Raw genomic sequence first — 25,811 nt, forward strand, 5'->3', positions numbered from 1 at the left:
CTGCTTGTTACCTAAGAAAAATGTTTGTTTCCTACATTTGCACCAACGGTAATAACAGATAAGAGTCAATTTTGGATGCAAAATTATTTAATTCACGCACTGCACAAGTCACATTGTACAACTACTTTACAAAAAATTAAACTGTTGCTTTGTTTAATTTCCAGGTTTAATATTACCTTGAACAATTAACTATGTCCTAGCTTCATGAATCCTATTCTGGACCTTTATGATCAAATTAATCAGATCATGCATAACTCACAGTCAGTCAGAAAAAAGCAATCATGTCCATGATTTTTGAATGCTCATGAAAGTCAAAGATTGTTTCCATAATCATCATCCTACGAATGTTTCTCTTAGCTGTAAGCTTTATCACCAGCGATTTGCCTGGGACGACCAAAATGATCTCCAGCCTGCGATGCTCCTTTATTGCTTCCCATCTGCAGGCCTATAATGTTTTGACCCTCCTTGAGTTGTTCGTCAGTAAATTCACGCTTATTAGCGTCAGCTTCTTTGGGTCCAAGACAAGGGACCTGCAAGCCTTTGGCACCAGCCTGAAAAAAAAAGGAGTTATAATCAATTAAATCAAAATCTAAGCTATGTAATTACCATAAACTGCCGCTAATAAGCTCCCCCACTCATAAGCACCCCTGGTTATTGAACCATCTACCTTAGCCTCCCATGCATTCCTTTTTAGGGGAGCTCATATTTCATTGCTCCCTCTGTAGTGAGGAACAAAATACAACCTCCCCTAAAAATGTCTGCGTGGGAGGCTAAATCTACCTATAAACAAAAAATTAATATAACTGTAAGCCCCCTCCAAATGTATTGATATAAATTCTATTTATTTTGACGTTTTGAGGCTTAATTAAAAACAACTAAATGCAAAAGGTACTTTGATCAGCCCTACTGTAGCCTGTTTGAAAGAGCTCTTTCTATTTCTCTTATAGCCCCCCTCAGATATGAGCCTCTATTTATAAGCCCTCCAAAAACCTCTTACAAAGATGTATAAGCCAAGAGTGCAGTATAAGTGGCAGTTTGTGGTATCATTGGAACTTCTGCTCTATACACTTTTGGCTTGTCTAAATTAAGACTTCATAGTTGATGCAAGCCTCTTAAAAGGCTTGCATTACTTAAGTGTATAGCTACTGATGGTTCCACCATATCACAGAAGCCAAGTTGTTAATATATGTGATATAAAGTCAAACTGAATAGTTTCAAAACATCAGAAATTGAATGTGTAATATATGTCATTTTATTATGTCATAATTTGGTGTGCAATGAAATCCTTAAACAAGAGTGTGACAAAATCTAAATGCTGTTTCTAGTTGGGTATGTTGTTATAGGCAGAAATACCTGCCAGTAAGTGAAATGAAATGAAATGAAAAGAATGACTTACCTTAAAATGACCGAGTCATCAGTGTTGATCATGTCGTGACATAATGAGGATGGGCATACCGCAACGGTCAGGATAAGCAGATGAAAAACTTAAGCTTGGTGTACGATAAAAATTTGTATATTTATCACTTTTTAGGTCATGAGTATGTAAAACTTGGAGCGGCTTTATGTATCTTTAACAAATCAAACACAAGCATGCACTTTTCACAACTCAAGCTCAAACAAAACCCTCCAGTCTTTTCATTGCTTTTCATTTTTTTCTTATTTTAAAAAGAATGATCATACAAATACACTAGTATATTTATGTCCCACTTTATTGCACTTGATTAACTGTAAGTATAAAGATTACTAGTAACAATGCTTTAATAAGTTAATAAAAAAGTGGCATGCATTAGTATTCAAATACTGTGTTAACAACATAGCTAACTAAATGCCTTCCCGCAAAAACCAGCAAAACCGACTGAATGACAATTCAAAAGCATTACTAACAAATACGTTATTAAATTTATCTATTTTAACTCATGCATAACAATGTCAATAGTCAACATTAACATATAACCGATCAAATGAAGTATCATTGTAATGAAACTCTTATTACTGACATTTTCGAAGGTTGTACTATGTTTTAAGTATTCAGTTTCATTAAGATTTCTTTTAACATTGAACAGTACAGGCACAAACCGATCTGCTAATAACATTAGCAAAAACTCTCACTGAGTCTTTGAAAAAAGTTTGTTCTGGGACCTTATCAAGAAACCTTTCAAAATTATAATCAGGGATTATTTTAACTTCAAATGCCCATCCTAATTAGCTCAACTTTCTAACGTTTATGCTTAATATTCGTTTGAATTTATTTTCACTTATACTTAACTAAAAACATGCATTTCTAAATCACCTACTAAGATCATTAAAACAAGAAATGCACAAATCAGTGTTAATCAGTGTTGATAGAGTGAAAATCAGGGTGAAAATTTATGGTCAACCTAATGGAACTACTCTCTGTCAGTGATCAAAAAGTGGTTAAAAAATATCATTCCAACCAAAAATAATAAGTATGTTTATGATCGTCATGTGCTGTCAATTGGCGATGACCTTCGCAGATGTTTATTTGTATGCATCTACTCCAGCCACCTGCCTTGGGCGGCCAAAGTGATCACCAGCTTGCGAAGCTAACTTGTTGGTTCCCATTTGAAGGCCTATAACATGTTGCCCCTCCTTGAGTTGCTCCTCTGTGAATTCCCGTTTATTTGCTGTTGCTTCTTTTGGTCCCAGTGGAGGAACTGACAAACCTTTTGCGGCAGCCTGCCCATGAGTACACATGATTGAATGATCGTGAGTATGAACGCTGTTACAAATTACAAAACTTTCCTGTGTGCTTGCAAGTGCATGTATGTAAGAATGAGAAAAGAAATCCAGGGCAGGTTGACACATCTCTATATCATGCCCAGCGTGTCGTGTGTTCAGGTATGTGTAGTGTACCAAAGTTTGATTTCTTGAGGCTTGGGGAGGGGGGAGGGGGGTTAAATTAAATTGCCACAAGGACACTGGAATCCTTAGCCTATACCAGACCTAGTTCACCCCCATACTGACTACCCTCCCAAAATCTTTCCTTAATTTTTTCCAGGAACTAAATAGTTTACTGAGGTCACCAGCACAGTCAAATTTAAATTTCCCTTGTGAAGACTAAAATCTTCGAACCTCTTTTTAATCCCTGAGATCAAAATACAATTCAAGCTAAGTGCTAGGTAACCATACATGTGTTCACTGTTTGTGGCCTTAAATTATGCATTTCACTCAATTTTCAAAACTTTCACTGTCTGTGGGAACTTTGAGTATAAAGGCTGGATAAGCAACTTAATGCAAGTTCTTTATAAGAAAAAGGTAAAGTAAAAAATATAATGCTCACCCTACGTCCAACAGCATGAATCTGACAAATCACCTGAAATATAACAGTTGAAGGGTAAAGTTAGTCAGTCAAGTAGTCTGCGTGCAGATGTCTCCTATTTCCTTGTTTGCTACATACTGGAAAAGTGAGGTCTGCGCAGATGTAACTGCATTTGTCATGTAATGCCAAACTTAAAACATGTAAAGTTTTAAATGCTAACAAGGACAATCCACTGTTCTCACTCATTTGCATTTATTTAGCTTTGACCCATGTGAATTTTTTTAATGAGCTCGCCTTAACTATAGAAAAAATAGATTTTTGGTCACCAGTACAAAAGACCCTTGAACAATGACAGTAGAAAAACTACAATCTTGAACAGAATAAAATGGATTATTTATAACATTTTTTAATTGCAACTTGGTTTTTAATATATTATTTTTAATACTCACATTAGCCATGTTTTGTTTTTCATACAAGTCCACTGTTTGAAATTGATCTCCTTTTGGTACCCCAAGTTGTTCTTCACAGAATTTCAAGTATTTACCAATGTTCTCCATCTGAAGCAAACAAAAAATAACAGTCAAATAAGCTCTCGTAAGCAAACACTTCAGGAATTCGAAAAAGTGGTCGAAACCAGAGCTTGTAGCTTGCAACAATGAACTCCCTCCCTGATTTTTTCTGAGGGGAAGGGGGCATCAAGGTGCAGGAAAGAATGTGAGAGCTCTTCGTTTCTTCTGCTCCTCATGGCTTTGCCACTCAATCACGCATTGGCTAGCCAGTCCCAAACAGAGTGGTTGCTCTCAGTCAATAACATTTTTTGGTAGTCATACACATTTGCTATTAATGGTTAGCCAGTTTACATTAGAACTCCAAGGACAAATTCAAGCTATTTATATGCTAAGAAAGGTCTACTATGACTCCACATCTCCTGTTTCACCCACTTTTGGAGCACTCACATGTGCCCAACACAAAAAGTCCTCACACACGCACGGTACAATGACACTCAAGTTTACGCTCCAAAAGCATCTTGTTTTTGCTTGAAATCTTTTAGAGTTTGCTTCATGCTAGGATATTGTCTTATTGTCAATTTAGGGGGGGCTCAGCTTTTAAGGTTAAGTAAATTTATGATGACATCAGTTTGTTAACACCATGATCAGGTTTTCATGGCTAAAAAATAGACTACCATGGTAGCAGGATTCATATTTAACCAGTTTTGTTCATCTCAAAACCACCTAAAAATAATTTCATTGCTTCTTACTTCCCAACCACTTCAACATTGAAAGAAATTCCCTTTTCATTTCTTTCCCAGTGTCAGCGACCCAAAAAATCCTTTGCAATTGATGCGGAGGGGGGATGGGTGTGGAAGGGTGATACTCCCATATATGGGTGTACACATACTGCTTAACAGGTATGCAATTTCTCCTCCTGACTTTGGAAAACAAGGTATGAAAATCACCCTTTATTTCTGGAAGAGGGGTGTGTTATACATCAGTTTGACTCTGGAAAAGTGTTTTGATTGTTCTTGTTTAAGTTTACGTCCAAAACTGCAGTGACTCCCCTTATTTTACTGAGCCAGCGAAAAGTACAGGATTCTTCTTTTTGGCAATAGTATTGTCTAAAACAGGGTTTTAAATTCATCTCTTTTTGTTTGGAACAGTTTAAGAGACTCAGACTCAGCATTACACCCCAAAAGTAATTTAACAGGAGTACCCTACCCGCAATTTGACATTTTTAAGATGCAGTTCATAATCTTGGGTGTCCTGTGCTACTACACATAAGTGGATCTCCTTCATTAAACCATTTGTGTATATTCAGTGCCATCTTAAATTACTTTTAAAATATTATACAAAGACAATATGACCCACAAATCATCTGTGCGTATGTATACATTGTTTGTCACGTGGAGTTGGAAGGTTCCAACAAAAGAAAAGGGCAATGTGAAGTTTTCTTAACACTACACAACACACAATCCCGTTATCGGTTCAGTCAAAGCATAGCAAGGTGTAATTTGGTGGAATGTGAGTTACTGACATCATTGTCACCACAGCCAAAATAAATCTCTAGTTTGACTTTTTTCTCTTGTTTGGCTTTTCCTTTTGAACTGCCTTTTTCCTTTATTTACAACCCGTTGCCTCTCTTGATCTCCTCCACGCTTTAAGAGGTTCTGTGAGACACATATTAACAATAACAATTCAGCCAAGATTGCATTGAGACCCTTTTTTTCTAGGGAGTACGTATCTTTTAAAGTTGGCGCTATCATTGAATGCAAGTTTTTGTTTTGGAGGTAACAACACATCTGACCAAGAGAAACCCTAACAAGAAACTCACTCAAAAATCTGCAATTACTGATAGCTATAATAGACAGTACCTTTTTGAATGGTTGATTCATTGTATTTGCTTTGACTTCACCACCACAGCTGTGGTTAGGATCAGCTGTACGTAGTGCGTTGGCCAGTCTGTAATTTTGTAACATAAAGTTGGAAACTCATCAGAAACGACGATACAAATTAATAATAGAGACCTATAGAGATTCACCATTTCCATGTATGGTTATGGGTAAATTAGTAACCTGTATGCATAGCGGTAATTACAGGTAGATTGCCTCTTACCCTGAAAAAACGGGTAGGCTACTGGGTAGAATGGTAAAGCCATTATCATATCTGGGAAATCAGGAATGCCTTTTATACAACTATGGGGCAAGCATGTTCACCTAGCAAAACCAGTATGCTAAAATGGTATTCTTAAGGTCATTATAATTTTTTAAAGCTAACATTCAACATCCAAGCACAGGGTGCAAAGGAAGTCAGTTTTACAGCCTGCCATTTGGGCAAGCTGTAGGTAGCATGTACTAAGCCCACAAGTCATTAAACCCTTTTTGATTAGCAGGATTGATTACAATCCTTTTGTAATTTGAATTTCCCAAAAAACAGCAGCTGCCCATCGGTCAAGTTAAAAACAAAAACCACCAGCCCGACAGCAAAATCCAAAAGCCCCGGGCGATTGGACACGACTTTCTTTGCGAACTGAAGCAAAAGGTAGCTATAAGGTAACTTTTTTGAAATGCAGACTTGATCTGGAACCTGCTAGTGTTCGTAGCCTGCTCCACAGATCAACGGAACTAAACTAATGAATAAGGTAGTCTGAGAAACAGCTCTAAAATCCTTGTTCTGGGCCCTTCACCTGTGTTTACTGGGATTTGGGTACGCACCATGATTGCCGATCAGGTCGAAGGGTCAATCAAAACGCATTTCCAGTAATTCATTGAGTCTATTGGGGGCCTATTGGCGCTGCTTCCTAGACGTACAGACTGGTATTCACAGCACATAACTTCCTTGAGCACAGTATTTTATTTGATGAACATGAAACTCGGGTCAGGTCATGAAAATCAAAAAACAAAAAAAAAAACCTGAAAAGTTTACATCTTCTTAAACAAGGTGGAATTTCCATTTGTCCATTGGCTCTCCCACCTTCATGCTACTACCTTGAGATCAAGCTCATTTCACTCACCATTTTTCATGCTTTGTCACCTTGTAATTTATCTTCAGTCTCCAGTCTTCATAATCATTAATACCGCTTTGTACTAATTTCATGAAATTTAAATGACCCCCCAGGTCATGCTCTCTTATCTAAAAATGACCCCCCAAAACCAATCAAGATTTTGAAAATGAACCCCCAGCAAAATGGGTGTCCCCAGTTCTGAGCCATCACGAAACCGTCACAGAAAATGAGGCCGTTTCCTTCCCTTTTAATATGTCTTGACGCTAACAAATGTGTCCAGCTATTTTTTCATTACTGTTATAGAGACAATATACGCAAAAATTTGGGCCAAAACATTTCCCAAGGATGCAAAATGTCTGGTAGATGGGAGTTACTCAAAAACGTCTTTGCTTAAGTTTGCTTAATAAACAACCAGCCCCTAGGGAGTCTATCACAGGCCAGCCTAATATCCTCAGATCTAGAATTACCTGAAATGTATAATATTAAGGCAACAGAATGGCAACGGCAGCGAAAATGTCACCCAAAAAGTGAATTTGTGCTGTTTCAAACTTCATTACTGTTATTCCATTGTCAAATGTTGGGATTTTTTCAGGAGTTGAATTCTAGAGGACTGTATCTAATTTCACAACACAAAAAAGAAAATCATTGTCTTCTGTTCATGTCCTCTACAAAATGTGAAAATAGGAAGCTTCAAATTGTAGTCGAGCATTGACGGCAAAAAAAGGTACAAAAAAGCACGATGCACATGCAAAGTTGTTGTTTCCCCAATCTTAACCTAATGCCTTTCTGCTGTTGTTGTTGCCATCATCATTGCTTTATAAGCTTGCTAATAAGTCTTACTCGCAAAGGACTCTGCCATCAGCCAAGCAAGCATACACATTATCTGGCCCACTTTTCCCCCCAAAGACATCTCTTCCAAGAACAGCTTCAACCCAAGCAATTGCATCAGCTTCTTCATCTGAATTGTATTTTGCTTCTTTCTGTAAAATAACAAAGCTACCATTATTCATTTATTCTTGTTATGGCAGAATTAGGCATATCATATTAAATAAATGCTCTTTCTACATAGATTTAACTTTAGCAACCAGCCAGGCACAACCAGCCAGTGTACTGCGTAATACATGGTTTCATATAATTATTAATTTGACCTTGATTTTTTCTCTTATAAAATGTGAAAGATAACGCTGATGTAACTTATTTTATCAAAACAGGGCTGTCAAACTCTCCCAGATAATCCAGGAGACTCCAGATTTTGAACTGTTTCTCCCAGTCTCCAGATTAGAGTCTGAAATCTCCTGGATAATCGCCATTTCTTGTAGATTTGACTTTCTGACCATGGAATTTAAAATATTTTGTGTCGTTTGAGCTATCGTGCTGTTAACATCAAACCGTTTCCTCACAAACTCCAGTATGCCATTGTAATAACGTGATTAGTGGGAAGGAAACCAATTAGGTCAAATGTTACAATTCCAACATCATCTTTTTTGCACGCTCTTTTTTCACAAATGACGTCACGTGCCGAGCATTATGACGTCATCTATCATCCCTTCCCTATCATTTCTCAATAGGCTGATTTAGCAACAGAACAGGAACGTCAGTTGATGACTGCGCGGGCAAATCAAACAACTGGCTTGACCAATGGCAGAGCTGCAAATTGCACAGCGGAAGTCGAATTTAGTCCCTTCCGCGTGCTTTCCCGTCGTCAAATGACGTTCCCGTTCTGTTGCTAAATCAGCCTAATATTTGAAGATGGTTGACAGCCCTGTCAAAATATCATAACTAGTCAATCAAAAAACATAAAAAAATCGACGAACACACCATCGCGTATCGATAAATCGATTGGGTTTTCGGTAATTCATCTCCATCGATTTGTTACTATATAAGCCCTGAACGTATAAAACCGCAGTGTACAAAGCACTAGCATTAAAAACCAGATTTTCACATCTTATAAAATTAACTTAACTTAACTTAACTTTATTATTCCATCGCTCATATAGTACAAACTCAGTAAAGCCAAAGCCGGTGGCTTATACGGCCTGTGGTCAGAATGACAGAAATTATTTATTATTATTTTATTGGACTGTAGGCTAAACTAAAAAAGTAAAACAAGATACAAAACTGAGATTAAATAAGTTTTCATGCATTCAGTCCTATAACAGTCCATAACTAGTGACAAATAAACTAACAATAAGCTATAAGAATCCTGCGCTAGTTCAAAAAGTGAAGTTTTAGTTTCTTTTTGAAGTTAGTAGCGGTAAGGCTGTCACACTACACTAACCTTAAGACTTGCATAATCTTTTTTTTTCTTTTTGGTTAAGTTTATATCCAAACAGTTACGTTATTTATGAACATACTTTACGGCAACAAAAGCAGCAGTACATGTAGCGAAAGTCTCTTCTGCAGCACCATTTTGAAATAACGCGGGAAACTGGGATAGACTTGAGACCAGTCTTTTATCTGTCACACATCTTCACAAGATCGTCACACATATGGGTGGGGTTCCAAGGAGCTTCCAAAACGACCATTTGGATTGTTATAGAACAGCCAGATTTATGTGCAATGGTAATGCAACTTTGACCACACAAACGGCAAAACATGAAATATCTTTTCTGTGACCCGATAACGTGTTGATTGCATTAAAAAGAGCGAGACTCTATTTTTTTTTTTCATGAAATCGAGTATTCAAGGTGGAGTCCAAGCAAATTAAAATAACACGTTTGACTTTCATAACGTTTTCGATGGATTAAAAATAAGTATGAGTCTTAACGTAAACAAATTAGAAGGTTTGCATCAGTTTAATAGTTTTTCTTTTCCATACTGACCGAGGAGATTGTTTTATAACAACAGCACACCGTGATAGAATCTGTTTTGAACACGAAAAATCCTTGAAGCCCAAAACACAAACAAACATTTTAGTAACACAAAAGTGAACAATGACGATAGTTTGCAACGAAAAACATAAAGATGCTAGTGCGCGTTCATGAAAAAACAGCTCCAGATATTTCATTTCCTCATCGCTCAATGGAAAACTGGGACAGTAACAAAATCAAACTTTTAAGTCAAACATGATTTCTGCCCTTGAAAGTACATTTTGTGAAAAGAAAAAGAGGAATACTGACGCAGACATTCCCCTGATATGAATTACTTCCCCGCAAAAAATAAGTCGAAAAAGTTGGGGACACGATCGACAATGGGGACACGATTGATCAGCCATACGTGCTTGAAGTGAGGCATTCCTTTCCTTATACATCCACAACTTTAATTCAGTGAAATTTTTGCAGGTGTTTTGATCCTTCCTTACCTTACGTTCTAATTCGGCAGAGAGTCCATATCCCCTGGCTTTATTCATGCTGAGTCCTCTTTAGCCAACGAAACAAAAAACGCAGCTGATGGTTCTTGTTAGCTCAGTGTTGTGCACGAAAGCACGTCCAACTTAAGAGTACCAATGTATTACAGTTGAGCGAGCCTAGATATCTCATGCCTAGAATCCCAGTAATGTGGGCGAGGTCGTGACACACATACTGATTGTGGCACACGATACGCTCTCTGCATTCATAGATGTTTTCAAGGCCTCCAATTTTTAAACATGTTCTGCTTAAAAATTACCGCTTGACCATTAAAGGGATTTGCAACAGCAATAGCAATTAATTCAAGAAGGGTCTAAACATTTTTGCTGCGTTCGTTTCATATTTCAAAAAACATCTTGCTTCACTGTCTGCCTTCCAAATTTTCAATCTTCTTAGCGGACATTAGATGACAAGTTCAATGATTACAAAAAATAACACAACACAATTTTTAGACTTAAAAAAAAAACTCTACATACTTTTGTCATCTTGAATTGCAAGTTCGGTTCGTTACAATATTTCGATCGAAGAAACAAGATGGTTATTTCACAACAAATTAAAAAATAACGTGTGTAGAATTTTAAATGTCATTTGTTTGAATTAAGATAACATCTCAAAACGTTTACCACCTAGTAGCCATAAATGGTGCAGTAAAATAATGCGTTGATACGTGCCTAGTTTTCAAGTTGAAAAGAAATTGAATTCATTCATTAAATTCACATTACATCGAATTTAAGAAAGCACTCGAGTTCTCGGATTAAGACACGCCACGTACTGGTCTCAAAGACCACAAGGGCGAATAAAGGACGTTGGAAGGACCAGATATATCTCGCCGCTGTAATTGTCCCTTACGTAAACGGTCACTGCCATTATATATATGTTATTGAGGGTGTTTCTATTAGAAAGAGGGGAAATCGCACCTCAGGGTCGAACCCGGGATCTGGGATCCTATTTAAACCCGAAAAGTTTTGCTTAGGGCGACGAAAGTAAGGCGCGGCATTCATAGAAAACAGGCTTTTTTTTCGTATATGCTTAATTGAACAATTCTAATACTCTCTTTAGCGAAACCCAGTAAATGTAATGAAGGTTTTTTAAATTTTTCATATTTCACGCCTGATGAATCTGTACAACCGTGCATAAATAAAGATTACTTACTTTAAGTAATACTTTTTCCAAAACGAGGCACTTGCCACGTAAAACAAATTGAAGTATAATACAATGGTGTCAATGGTGTTAGTCCTTACTACAAAATACATGGTTAATATGTCTTTAATTCTTACAGTGCATCGGTAAGAATTTTCCCCTGGCTAGGACTCTGCACTCATTTGCAAGTAGCTGCTGTTTCGCGTTACGAAATATAGAGATAAAAGCCATCCAAACAATTTATTAGTCTATCTTTGTATGATATTTATTTACAGTGGAATCTGAAAAACGGTTTTATATAATAATAATAATATTTAAGAAAAACATACACACACGCACACTTGAAATACAAATTAACACGATACAAAAAAAAAGCCAAAACCGCTGCTATCTGGACATCAACGTCAGCGAAAAGGGGTCATCAGGCAGAAACTTGGTTTGCTCTGGAAAAACAAAGAGTATCATTAAATAATAATTTACTGAAGATCCTCCAACAACAACAACAACAACAAAACCAGATTAAATACATATTGCTTTTGATAAGAGAAGAATCGCGGTGGACAAGGAAATGGTTTTGTTGACAAGTTCACAAGGAGAATTGGCCACCGTTACAAAATTTCAAAGATAATGTTTTAACGAGCTTGAGCCCGTTCAGGGAACTCAAAAACATCTCATTCCCCTGACTAGCAAGTTTCGCGGTCGGCCGACACTCAATCGGCCGATCATAATTAACATCAAAAGAAACTTCACGACTTTCCCGCCCTTCGCGCAGGTCACATGTACTTGTTCCAAGAGCTTAGAGCGATTTTCGTATGACCTTGAAAAATGGTTTTGGTAAGTGTTCGCTATTTGTTTTATCAGCCAATGGATGAAAAGATCGAAACATGGACTTTTCGTTTTCCCGCCAAAAAAAACCCCTAATATGGAGAAGACATTGCTCGATTGAAAAATCGTGTTGCAGTATGACGTAAAAATAATTGTAAATTGCTTTTTTACCCATATAAACTCGTTTAAACTTCTCCGTGCGTTCCAGATCGAATTGGAATTTGGAAGTGTTGGTTTTTGAGGAGAGGGAAAAACCGGAATCTCCGGAAAAAAACCTCTCGGAGCAAGGGAGAGAGCCAAAAACAAGCTCAGCCCACGTATGGTGTCAACGCCGGGATTTGAACCCGGGCCACATTGGTGGGAGGCGAGTGCTCTCACCACTGCGCCACCCTTGCTCGTCAAAGCGAAGTATCGATTGATTTCTAGAAAGTTCTTCGGGCATGAAGTTTTTTCACCCGAGCGTTCGCTTAACCAACCAAAGGCCACGCGCGTTCGTGTCCGTCCGATAAACCAATCAAATCGTTATTCGCGTGTTTACACTTCAAGGTCGTAGGAAAATCGCTCTCTTGGTTACATTGCCACGTTGTGGCTAGAGTGCAGAACAGTCGGTGTTTTTCTGTTTCAAAAGCGGTTTTAAAGGCGCGAAGCGCTGGCTGCGCACGAGCCTCACATGACCACTCTCCGTTTTTAGCCTCGCCTCAGACATTTCGTTCGCGCTTTCTTGAATACGCAAAAAATACGGACTGTCTAGGTTGTGCCTTTTCTCATTGACTGGTATAAATATAATGGTTTTGCTATACGGCAGACAATTGAAAATAGTCTATTAACTTAGTTGTTGCCAGGCTTATGTCTTTCTGAAACTGACCTGATAAATACTCTGAGCCTGCACTTGTAGCAACTTCTTTCCAGTCATAAAGATATCTAAAAAAGGTGAAATAGATTAATCACACTTTTGTAAAAAATTCCCTAAAGGCCTTTCATATGGTAATGACAAGCAATATCTGCGAGGACTGACGCTTTTTAAAGACAATTTTGGTGGCAGCAGAATTAGACTGATCACAGTCTCCTATTTTTCTGCAAGATCGTCCAGATCGAGCGCTTTGCGTTACGGGCAGCCATCTTGGATGAGTGTCAAAACTACCTCCCTCCCCCTACCGCTTTAAACCCCGACGCCCGCCCCCCTAGGTACATATGAAACCAAGATGGCCGCCCATACCTTTTAGCGCTCGATCCTGACGATGTTACGATGAAACAGGGGACTGTGAACAGTCCACAGCAGAAGCAGTAACGATTTTTCTAATGAGGAAACGCGCGCGCCCGGTTTTTCTTGAGCCCATTTTCCTTTCAAGCGTCTATCTGCTACCTCAGACTTACATGCAACACAACTTGACTCTCTCTTGCATAGTTAAATTAATTCGGGTGATAAATTTCCTAGAAACATTAGCAGATATTGGTGTTGGAAGGAGTTTTGGAAAAATTACCATATCCACCGGACAAACCAAAAATCGCGGTAACAAAAGTGCTTTTACATACTGGTCAAAGTTCAATCCGTTTGTCCATTCCAGCAGTTCATCCACTTCCCAATCTTCCACAGCATCCTGCCCCCGTGTGTCTGTGATAGTAAGCATTCCTTCAGCTACTGACTGTACCACTTGCTCAGTTTTCGGATCTCCCTGCCTGGCCCTCAACATGCCTTTCTTGTACCTGTGCACAAGGTAGAGTGGGTTAGTCTGTGTAACTGGTGGGGTTTCAGCCCCCCCCCCCTGGGGGGGGCGGGGGGGTACTCCCTTTAATGGCCTATACTGGGAGGCTCCGCCCGGAAGGGGTACCTTTTTGAGGCTTAAAGTATACAAAGGGTAGAGATTTCACCAGTTGATGTATATAAAGGGTAGGCATGGTTGCCAAAGCCAGAGGTTTCTGAAATTCCCTGCCTTTTTCCTGGCAAATGTAAAATCTCCCTGACCAGCTGAATTAACAATTTCACAAATAAGCCCTGATAATGGACTCAACTCTCCGCCCACAGCATCATCTTTACCCGTTTATTCATGCTTTCAGCAAGTCACGTGCAGTGTACACGAATTGATAGTTCCTTAATATTTACATAGGACATGCAAAAAGGATTGGTTTTCTTGAAAACCCAAAATGAGCTTGTCATTCAAATTCTCTGATGACCAATATTCTACCAATACAACAAGATTCATGTCAGTTAAATGTACCAAAAAAAATAAAACAGTAGAAAACAATAAAAGTAGCGGAAAAAGACTAAATATGCACTCTTAACATTTCGCTTTTCCCTGACTGCGTTCGAAGACTTTAATATTCCCTCACTAAAAAATTGAAATTCCCTGACAATTCCCTGACCTTGAACAAATTTTTTTCCCCTGACCATTTCCTTACCCGTGGCAATGTTCAATGGTAGGGAAATTTGTCATTTCGGTCGGTATAAAGGTCCAAAAGGGCTAACACATGCACTTTCTGGGTGTGAAAAAGTCGAGAGAACCTTCTGGTTTGGTGATTTATACATATTTAAAAGACAGTGCGTTCCACCGCGGTCAAAGAATAAGTTAATTTGACAATCTTTGCAATTTTTAACTAATAATGAGCTTCGCGCAAAGGAAAGTCCAGCAGTAACACACTTTTTTGGTTTTTATACACTTGGAACGTTTTAGGTAAACTTTCAAAAAGTTTAGTAAATTAAAAGCCTGTTGGAAATACATTCAACTTTCAACAGATAAAGTAACAACCTAATCTTTGAAGTACTTTGCCGAGCTTTTGCAAATTTCTCTTATCTGACCGCGGTGAAGGTTTGCATGAGGACGTCTCAAGCAAAGAAAACAGGAGACTACATAAAACAGTTTTGGCTTTTCTTCCTTCCTATCTATCCTTAGACAAAGACATCCTTGAAAATTTTTCATGGACTACTTTAAAAAAACTGCTAGCAAGATCATGCCAAAGTGGTTTCCCAATAGTTCATTTTTCTTGTTGTTGTTGTCGTTGTTGTTTGATTGTTGTTGTCATTGTATGAGTTTTTTGCTCGTTTGTTTCTTCTATCAGCCAATAATTTAAAAAAGTAAAAACGTGGAGTCGTCGTTTAGTCACCGAGGAAATGCACCAAAGTACTAATTGGGGACACTATTTTTACGTCTCCTACTGAAGACGGAACCGTCATTTTACGTGGTCATCCGAGCCACGCGTAGGTCCAGCCATTTCCAGAGCAAAGAAATACCTTCATTTCTCAGTCATTTTAAGACTATGAGTGTTGGTCCCGGTCCCGGGAATCGAACCCACGACCTCCCGCTCTTCAGTTACACGCTCTACCAACTGAGCTAACCCTGCCGCGGTCAATGGTCATGAATATGCTTTACTGGAAAGCACGAGCGAGGTCTGACCGGAAATTAGGTGGTAAAAATACTCAGAATGCAATAATTACATTTTCTTCATCCACTCCACTTTCTTCCTTTTCCGTTTTCTCTCGAGGTCCTGTTTTCTAGTAACCTGCACAAAATAAATTCATCTTAGAAATCAAATAGTTTGCAGATTCCAGGGGGGGGAGCTTTAACAAAATATAATATGAATGTTTACGCCTAAGGCTTGTTTACACTGTACGGCAACGGCACAGAACTGTAACAAGTCGTTCACACAAACCGAACATCAGAGCACTGTGCCGGCTCGGTTGGCTAAGAGAGTCTGGTTAACTAGCAGTCCTCACTCCTGAATATTTACTTCCGTCTCAGTGAATTCCAGTCCTTGCTCCTACTTATTCACTTCCGCTACGGTCCGAATATCTGTTCACACTGAACAAAAACGTCCACGCAGAAAGATCAACACGGCGCAGCTCCGCACCATTACAGAAATCGCGCCGAATAGACCTTTTTACTGATACGGCGGCCATATTGAATTAATTGGATTTAAGAAATGTTATGGGATGCCCAGTGGGGCATGAGCACGATCCGATGTACTCGCATCAGTATTTACGCGCGCTTTTCGTGCCACTTTTTCTTTAAGTTTTCTAGAAAAAGATTGTAATGGGAAAAAAGATCGCTGTGCCGTATTTGGATGTAATAATGATCGCCTTTTTCCCGAGAAATATACATTGAAGTTCTCTTTTTGACCGAAAAGCGCGCGTAAATACTGAGCGAATGCCCATGGGCATCCCATAATACTCCTTAAATCTAATAAATTCAATATGGCCGCCGTATCGGTAAAAACATAGCCTAACATTTTTTTTCCTGTTGGTTTGTGTAAACAGAAAGAACCCACACAGTACCTTATTATAACTGAACTGTTCTTTTTTAAGAGCTGACTCATAAACCACAGGATCCTGATCAACTTGTTTCATTATTCGGTCAGACACCAGTCTCCAGCCATTGTTCTCCCATCTTTGATACCAGCCGGTTCTGTTAACTACAAAACAAGGAGAGTTTTAGTACTTGTTAAAGTTTATTGATAGGATAGCACCACACGCTTACTACATGTATTTTCCGTTCTATCGAAGACTATGTGTAATGTGATGGCCGCTTCAATCATGAAAACGGCTGTGCTAAATGTAATATATATCAATTAGGTTTGGGCAGTGCAAAATTCAAAGGAGCATCGCCTTAAACTAGGCCCTTTCTTCGAGCACCTTGTAACCTCATTCTTTGAGCCCAAATGTTAAAATACTCCCTAAATTTCTAATCCAAAACTTCCTAAATATAACTAGTCATGACCCCATTAGGTTCTTGCAGTAGCTGGGTTTGTACTCTGCAGGCAGTGATCTCTCTGGGCCAGACGCTATGCTATGAACCACACAAAATGTACAAAAAATTGTGATACACATGCAAAGTTGTTGTTTTGGTTATTAATTCTTATTTTTGAGGTTCTCATTACCATCCCTAATGTAATGACGTCTATATGTATGTCTCAGACTATGAGTAGTCTACTTTTTTCTTGGTCCGTCAAGCAAATCACGTCTCTCGGCTCGACACTCGTGCACTCGTGCACTCCCCTTCACTAAATCTGAAGAAAAAGAGAGACTGCTCACAGTCTACGTATGTCTTTATGTACCCACCCTCTTCAGCATTAATTCCTTTGTTGTGTATAAATTCCACAGGAAGCCGTTTTGTTGTTGCTTGTGTGTAATCTCTTGGGGCATTAGCACACAAGTCTACAATGTTGCGATGAGTAAAAATCTTGTAATAGATATTGGGAGGGAACTTTTCCTGGAAAAAAATTTCAAAAAAAATTGCCAAAACCCAACTCAATAAAGACCATGTACTTGAAGCCACTGCAATAGGTCCAAAAATATAGAAGTTGACAGCTGTCAATAATAAGATACTGTAACATTACAGTCAAACCCCTCTTAATATGGACACCTCATTATTACGGACAGTTTGCTTTATTTCTTGAAATTCCAGCCGCTTAAAACGGATGCCTCTTTAATATGGACACTTTCTATGGCCCCCTTCATAGCCATATTAGTGAGCTTACTCATTAGGAAGGCACAAAGAAGAAGACGGCAAAACGCTTGTGATGATGATGATGTTATGATGATGATGATGATGAACTTTATTCATGTGTCGATGTATTTAGCTGATGCTAATTGGGGACACGAATGTGACAAATGTGTGTGACAAATGTGACAGGCCTATTACCTGTGTGTTTGTTGTTATTAATATAACTGTGTTTTGATCTTCAACAAAAAGATCTTTTAAAAGGAAGGTGAAGTTTGGTGGAAATTATTTTCAAACAGAATTATTGTCACGCTTGTCACACAAGGGTTGCCGTCTTCTATCCTCTGCCATCCCTTTGCGTAAGTTCACTATTAACAAGCTTTGACTGTAATACACTGAATTTAATACATATGACTAGGTCAGTAAACATCACACATATGTTTCTCCCCCAGACTGCGTCAAAGCCAACAAAAAGGGATTTCCACTTAATATATTTCAAGTTGCAGGATATATGCAATAAGTAGGCAAGGAAATGACAGCTAGCAGGATGAAAGTAGCTGGGTTCACACTCATAGTAACTGGGAGAAGGGGAGGGGGAATCCCCAGTCCTGACCCTTAGTAACAGCCCTGAGTCTTAAACTTCCTTTTTAGAACACCCAGGGGTTTTGTTTCTGGTTCTCTCCTTTCGTCGGAAACGTTTTTTTTCCAGTTACTCTGGTTTTCCCTTCTCCTCAAAAACCAAACATTTCTAATTTCCAATTTGACTAGGAATCAGGTAGATTAAGAACCACTAAGTGGATGTGCTACCTTTAAATTGTTATTTTTTTACTCATGTATTTATCGATTGATTGAGTGATTGATCAATCAATCCATTGATTTATGTATCTGGGGGTACTCACTCCTGCCAGCCTAAACTTTATATGGACTCCAGCAGCAGCATCTAAGAGTTCAGCCTATAGGGAAAATAATGTGAAAAAAATTCATTAACAAGATCCCAAAAATAACATTTCTTAAAAATATACATTTTTGGCATCTGGGAGGGAACTGCAGGTCGAATAGGTTTTAACAATGAGGCCCTGTTGGGTTGAATAATTTTCCAACAAGCAACATGGCCTTGAAACAGCAACAAAAGACTGGGTGAAATGGTGATATAAAACATAAAGATAGATTCAATACCAACAAGAACAAGGCATTCTCCTCAAAATGAGAAATGACTGTACATGTATATGAAATTTCCCCTGCTAAGAGGGCCTCAACAATGGGTTTTAAACATTTTGGCAGAAGATTGTTTTTAGGAGGAGCTTCAAGTACCTCTTCTTGGAAAGTTAGTTCAGTTTAATACATGTAATTAAATTTAGCAAAACTTCATAATGGACTGAAGGGGTTTTTATATTCATGACAAAACTACAACCTCCCTCATGCAACCATAACTCAATAGTACACACTGAGCTGTTTACCAATGATTTTATTAAGGACACTAGGGATTAAGTGGTCAGGCAGATGATCAGAATTTTAAACTGAACAAAGCGCTAGAGATAAAAATATAAAATAAAAATAAAATATACCACATTTCAAAATGAAAATACCTCTCTTGGATTGATACATTTAAGCATTGAAGAAGGGTCTCCGCGGCTTTTAAAGTTGATTAAGTCTCTGTAGTACCTGTATACCTGAACATCCTAAAAAGCAAAATAATACAGAGACAGTTTTTTTCATCCCAGGCTGTAAGCTACAGTGGAACCTTAACAGAACAAAGGGCCAAGGGACTAACAAAATATGTTCTTCATAATGAGGTTTCATTTTATCGAGGTAAACCTTTTTCATATATTTTACTATTACTGGGGCTAGGATCAATATCATTCGTTATATCGAGGACTTCGTTATGTAGAGGTTCATTGAATCAAGGTTCCTCTATACCTTAAACCCCTTTCACTCCTAGTCTATGTTAACATGGCAAGACTTAATTTCACTCTCACTTTTAGATAAATTATTGTAAATTTTTTAAGCCTAGAGTTGTATTTTCCCAGATTCTCTAAAACAACTAACTTTAACATGAGAAAAAGGAACCTAGATTAAAAGTTAATCCAGGGTTAGCAATAATTGCCTTTTTCAATTTGTCTGAGCAGACGGACCCTGGAAGATTGAGGCAGAAAGCAATTTTCAAGGTACAACAGAAAGATACTAATGAGTCTACACTAAAAATTAGTCCAAATAAATCTTCTTAGTCTTACAATATGTTGTCTCCAAGATCTCTGAATAATCTTTGCTGCTTCTTCTCTGTTAATGATTTGTCTTTTTTCGGACCCCTCAGTTCCAGCTGTGTCCACACGCTCACTCACAGCTCCTGATACTGACACTCCCCCATCTGTAGTTGGTGGAGGAGGCCTGGGCATGTCTGGCTTTAATAATACTGAACGCCACCATTCTTGTATAAGTAGAGCACAGAATTCTGTGTACGTCATCAGCTTACATGATGGTCCTTGTTCTGCAACAACACGCTCACAATACTCTTTATATCTCTTCTTTGTTCTAGGCAAGGCATAAGCAGGCACTGAACGCCCCTGTAGTGTTTTGAGAACAATACCATAAGCCATGGTTAAATACATTTAAAATTATTATATCCTCAGTACTAAACACAAACATAAGCAATATCATGACTGTTTATTCTGTCTGCATTATGTGCAGCACGTAAATGTTATTCTGTTTCTGAATTTTTGCATGTGACTTTTGTTTCAACAACAAACATTGTCCTATTATCATTTAAATCCTTTGGGTGTTAATTTTCTTTGTTGTTGTTGTTTGACTGTTTATCTTTTCTTTTCATACATCAGGAACAAACAAAAACTCATAGAAAACAGAGGATGAAAACATTTTTTATTTTATTTTGTTAGATTCGCCAATTATTGGCAGGGTCACCGCAACAGCATGACGCCAATTACTGCGGGCCTGTAACAGTCCCTTCCCCCATGAGAGATAGACCACCACACCGGGGACTACGTCCCCTACTCTTTACAAACAGTGTGTGGGTTCTTTAACGTCCCACAGAATTTATATATGCAAGGGTTGTGAGACAGGGCCTACAGTTTATTGCCTTATCCGAGAAGACTAGAAAGTTTAACCATTTGCAGATGTCCTTACAAAGGCAGCACTTTCTCCTCAGCCATTTAAAGACCCCGAGTGTTGGTCCGGCCAGGACTTGAACCAGTGGCCTCCCACTCGGCAGACTGGCGTTTATCCAACTGAACTAACCGGGCGGCGGTTAAATACATAAATAAATGGCTCAATGAAAAACAATCTCAAGGGGCTGTGGAGGAATAGAAGTTGATGAAAGGAAAATGATGGCTATCAGAGAAAGGAGTGGTGAGGGAAAAATGAACAAAACCAACAACAGCTACCACAAGCCTTACCTTTGATGAGGGCTGTGGAGTAGAGTGGGGAACTATTGGTGTAATTGTCCTTACATCACTAAGCCGTGATGGAGTTTGAATGAATCTACTGCCAAGAGCTGTAGACATGACGCTTGCATTTGGATGAAGAATCCCAAACAACTTACATCTGTAATGATAAAGATTATTGTTATGATGAATATTGTTATTGTGATGATAAATTAAACATGAGATCAGTCAATGTCCACAAGGAGCTGATTAATCTTAATAACTTTAACAAGCATTCCTGTTTTAGAACCTAAAAAAGTAAAACATTACCAGTCACACCTAAATGTTACATGTTTAGCTCTTAAGTAAGTATATTTACCGTGTGAAGTACCCTCTCCAAACACGTTGAATTTCAGTTACTGCAGCAATTCTTGCTTCCTGCTCATCTCTCCTTGAGGCAATTAACTCCTGTAGGACCATAAAAAGAGATCTGAAATTATGAGCCAAACTTTGGAGGAGAAAATTCCTTGATTTTTCATTTTTCCATCACAATAACAACTTTCAAGACCCTGTTTTTGCAAATGCAAATAATTTTTCTTCCTGGATGGCAAATTACTAGATCCTGAGGGCAGGGACACTAAAACAGCCTAATACCCCATGGCGGGGACAAAAATAGAAAGGCAAATGCCCCGCCCAGAAGCTTCCGCAATCACTGTACTACTAACAGCAGTTGACATTCACTGCAGAGTAGAGAAGTACCACTTTCAGCATTTTTAAAGTGCAATTTTTCATTTCTGTAGGTCTGTTGCTCCTTTCTTAAACTGTTTGTTATAGCACTAACCATGTCAATAAAGACATCAACAACAACATAAATGCTGTTCGTGATTCTCTCTTCATTACAATTGTTGTTTATCTTGTTTAAAATAACTGATTAGTAAAACTAATTGTAATTAAAGAGTCAACTGTTAAGTCAGCTATTCTGAATATTTGTGGCAACCATATTTTGTTCAAATCCTTGATCAACCTAAGACTGATCTAAAACAAAAAAACTTCAGTAGTTTCTTTGTGTTGTGGATAAGTGCGATCACCAAATGACATATCTCAAGACACTGCATTATATATACCCACACCACAAAGCGAAAGTTGTTTTATAACACCCAGAAATACTCTATAAATTGACTCGTACAGTGATGGCTTGTGATGTTGCTGTAACAACTCTAGCTTAATAAGCGATAAAGAAATGCAGAAAATCCAGAAAAAATACTAATAAACAATCAAAGTGGGAATCATGTGCATGTGAAAACCTGGGATGGCCCCGGGGTTGGAAAATCCCCAAACTTATTGGGAACATAAGGGTAAGGGTGAATTTGGAAAATTGGCATACCCCTAGGAAAACCATATGTCCCTGCATAACAACAGACAGACAGTGACTGTCTTAATTATGGATGAGTCACAGCTACATATAACTTTTTAAGCCGTCAATGCAAGTAGATGGAAGGAAAGAGTATTCAAACTCACAAACATGACTTAGCAAACAATTTTCTTAACTACCAGCGCCCTCTTCCCAATTTCCATGTTATTGTCCACTGATATCTTGTCCAGTTTTAGGTTTCAACCAAGATAAAACTTACCTGTCTGTCGGCTTTTGTGGCGAGAGCAAGTTTTAAATTCGTTGCTGTAGATCCTGCAATGAGTTAGTAGGAATACCAAGTGTGAAAGAAAGAAAGAAAGAAAAAAGAAAGCCAGTAAATTTGGTTCTCGACGCTTTGTCTGTAACAAAGCTGACAATGCAGACGCCCTGTATGTAAGCTTCTTTTTCTCCAATTCCATTTCAGAAAAATCGGGTCGAAATTTTGTGCTTTGTAGACGCTCCGGCTTTAAACTCAAATTCATTAATATTTAAGGGAAACAGAGTCTCATTATTAATAAATAAACTTGATAGCAGCAACTAACAACGTTGCAAGAAGTCACTTCACAATCAATGTAATCGCTGAAAGTTACCTGGCAAGTCAACACTGCCTAGAATCTTGCGCGCCTCTTCGCGACTCAGTTTTGTAAACATGGCGAAAATTGATATTAAATAGTACTATCTAGCCATAAAAAGGCATGTTTTTTCATTATCTGTAGGCAAAAACCCAGCACCAAAATGCTATACATTGAGCAAATTGGCGGATTGTCACGAAGATTTCGTAGCAACAAAGCATCCGCTGATCATGTACTGCGGGCAGGTAGCAAACATGGTCGACTAGACCATGTTGTATGCTCCATCCATAGTATTATGCTCAAAATTATGCCGGCATAATGTATGTATCTGACCCTATGGTCGAGTCTTGGAAACTGTGCTGTCACAGGTCGCCCAAGCTCGAAATATCAGCATCGGCGACCATCGGACAATAGACCTTGGCATGGTTTTCGACGCAAACGTGTAAGAAATTACAGTGTTTGTATGAGAATCTAATGTCGAATAATTTCCTTAAAACGGTTGTTCTGAGAAAAATATCAATTGTAAACTAAAGCTACACAGCAAAGGATTATCCTAAAAAAATTTGGGGGCGTACCTGTGCTTAAATTTCCCCATAGGCTTGCTTTAGATTTTCCATATATTTGTCTGCAATTTTCCCGGAACTTTCTCACAGACAAATTCATAGGAAATTTTGGAAAGGTGGTTCTAGGTCTTCTAGTGCATGTACCGCCCTTAATTTTTTTCAGGAGAATCCTTAGGAGTGAAGCTTTAGTTTACAAATCATATTTTTTTCAGAACAGCCGTTCTACTAGTCTGCTACACAGCCATTTTTAGCGTCGTCACGCAAAGCTCCTCCCCACAAGTGGCTGTGTAGCAGACTACCGTTCTACAGAAATTATTCGACATTAGATTCTCATACAATGTGCCTACTCGTCAAGATGGCGTCGAAAACCGTGACAAGGTCTATAGGCCCTTTCTAGCCTGAATTTCATCCGATTGCTTCGAGTCGTTTTCTCCTCTCAGCAACTGAGATGAAATTCAGGCTAGGCCCTTGGCAGCTTGCCATTTTTGTGGTACAAAACCGCCATACTGGGACGCAAACGTCGCACTGGGACAAGACAAACAAAGGAAATTACCATTTAAAATTATGAGACTCCTTATGGACCCAACCAACGGACTTTTAATGTTTTGCTTGATTTATTTGTTTCTTTTAGCCTCGTACCCTTCTGTTTTTGGTGGCAATATTTATTTTCCTTGTTTAGTCATACAAATTAGTTGCATACTCGAAACATATCGACGTTTTTCAATTGCTTTGTTTATAAGCATCCACAAACTATCCCATACAACGCCGAATTAGTAATTTGCTCATTAAACGTGAGAGGTTTGTCGAACATCATGAAAAGGCGTGAGACCTTCCGTTGGCTTAAGATGAAGAAATATGCCGTTTATTTTTTACAAGAAGTTCATTGTACAAAAGACAAAGAGCACATATGGTCCGCGGAGTGGGGGTATTCCGCCATATTCAGCAGCTTCTCTAGCGCCAGCGCGGGAGTATGTGTGCTTTTTAATAATAATTTCAACTTTCAAATTTTAAAATCCTTTTCCGATCCAGAGGGAAGGTTCGTCATGGATGTCTCAAAATTTCAAAGATTTAGAAAACGTCTCTCCCTCCTTGTCTCTCTGTTTCGGTCTCATTGACGACGTAAAAGACCTTTTCTTTCATCACCTACTCCTTATAGCTAGACATTACATATACACCTGCAGACTTGGGAACAAGCTTCCTAAGCTGCAGGTGTATATACAGGTACTTATGAACTCGATAGAAATTGAAAAGCATATTGCATTCCACAATAACGACTCAAACGTCTTTGTACGGAAATGGTCTCGCTTTAAAAATAACCTCTCACAAAATCTGTTGCATTAACAATATATAAGAAGCGTAAAACGTAGAATCCCTTAACTTGAAACCAAATTTGTTGTATGACCTTTTGTGTGATTTTATTTTACTATATGTATATACTTTTTGCTTGATTTATTTATTTGTTTATTTTAGTCTCGTACCTTTCTGTTTTTGTGACAATATTTGTTTTTTTTTTTAGTCATACAAATTAGTTGCATACTCGAAACATGTCCACGTTTTTCGATTGCTTTGTAAAATGTAGAATCCCTTGACTTGAAATCAAATATCTTGTATGACTTTTTTGTGATTTTAATATTACTATATGTACTACTACAATGTATGTCAATACTTGTTGTGGAAATAAAAAAATTAAAAAAAAAAAAAAAAATTATGTATGCCTTTTGTTGGTCTTGCCCCAGTGCGACTTTTGCAGCTTGTCTTGAGGAGTTACCCCGAAGTGTTCCCAAACTGCAATACAGTAGTCGACGTTAGGTTGTATTAAATCTTGGTAAAACAACATGCAAGGTTCTCTTGTTGGTCAGTTTGTCGATGTGGCAATTCCAACTGAGTTTTTCGCGAACGATTTAGTTCGCTCCCCACCATCTGAACACCGCGCTCTCTATCTGAACGCCTGGAACAGACTGAGTTTGTCGTCAATTGTTGCACCAAAAGATTTTGTAGTACAACCTGTTTCACCCAAGTACCGTTCGTTGTATTACATGTTAAGCCTTTGGCCAGATCCTCAAATCCAAAAGGTGCTCGTTAAGACCCAACGGCACACCCCACTCTCGACGGCCCATGGCGCCTTCGTTCCAGAACCAATTGGGTAAGATAACGCTTCTAATGAAGGCAACCCTGTGAACAGGAGGGCACAAGAAATTCAAACGAAAAACGTGCGAGAAAGACAACAGCGATCCCTAAGGCACGATAGGTTTGGTATCCCTTAAACATATGCGACTATGTACGTCTTGCAACTATTGCTGTTACGATCTACCTCAGGATACTCTTTAAGGATTAGTGGAAATTAAACAAAAACATAAGTAACACATCGG

General features: G+C 38.4%; 2 protein-coding genes across 3 annotated transcripts; both read right to left on the reverse strand.

The window, feature by feature from the left end:
* Nucleotides 1–127: 127 nt before the first annotated feature.
* Nucleotides 128–10,228, reverse strand: LOC140951668 (myophilin-like). 2 transcript variants are annotated; one of them, XM_073400981.1, is made up of 6 exons: nt 10,080–10,228; nt 7,619–7,758; nt 5,649–5,736; nt 3,730–3,837; nt 3,302–3,334; nt 128–551 (listed from the first exon to the last, which is right to left on the reverse strand). In XM_073400981.1, exons 1-6 carry the CDS (start codon nt 10,125–10,127, stop codon nt 354–356), a joined length of 615 nt encoding a protein of 204 aa, XP_073257082.1. In that variant the 5' UTR covers nt 10,128–10,228; the 3' UTR covers nt 128–353. The 2 variants fall into 2 exon arrangements, with proteins under 2 accessions (XP_073257082.1, XP_073257074.1); XM_073400973.1 differs by lacking the exon at nt 128–551 and adding an exon at nt 1,692–2,697 and having other exon boundaries at nt 10,080–10,226.
* Nucleotides 10,229–11,562: 1,334 nt separating this feature from the next.
* On the reverse strand, nt 11,563–23,101 carry LOC140951682 (protein MFI-like). The gene is made up of 13 exons (XM_073400993.1): nt 22,898–23,101; nt 22,528–22,580; nt 21,276–21,364; nt 20,930–21,077; nt 19,754–20,083; nt 19,109–19,201; nt 18,422–18,475; nt 17,141–17,291; nt 16,358–16,494; nt 15,521–15,585; nt 13,624–13,794; nt 12,956–13,011; nt 11,563–11,708 (listed from the first exon to the last, which is right to left on the reverse strand). The coding sequence occupies exons 1-13, from the start codon at nt 22,956–22,958 to the stop codon at nt 11,653–11,655; spliced, it is 1,464 nt and encodes a 487-aa protein (XP_073257094.1). The 5' UTR covers nt 22,959–23,101; the 3' UTR covers nt 11,563–11,652.
* Nucleotides 23,102–25,811: the final 2,710 nt, after the last annotated feature.

The sequence above is a fragment of the Porites lutea genome, chromosome 1 (genome assembly GCF_958299795.1).
Source record: "Porites lutea chromosome 1, jaPorLute2.1, whole genome shotgun sequence".
In the NCBI taxonomy this organism is placed as follows: Eukaryota; Metazoa; Cnidaria; class Anthozoa; order Scleractinia; family Poritidae; genus Porites; species Porites lutea.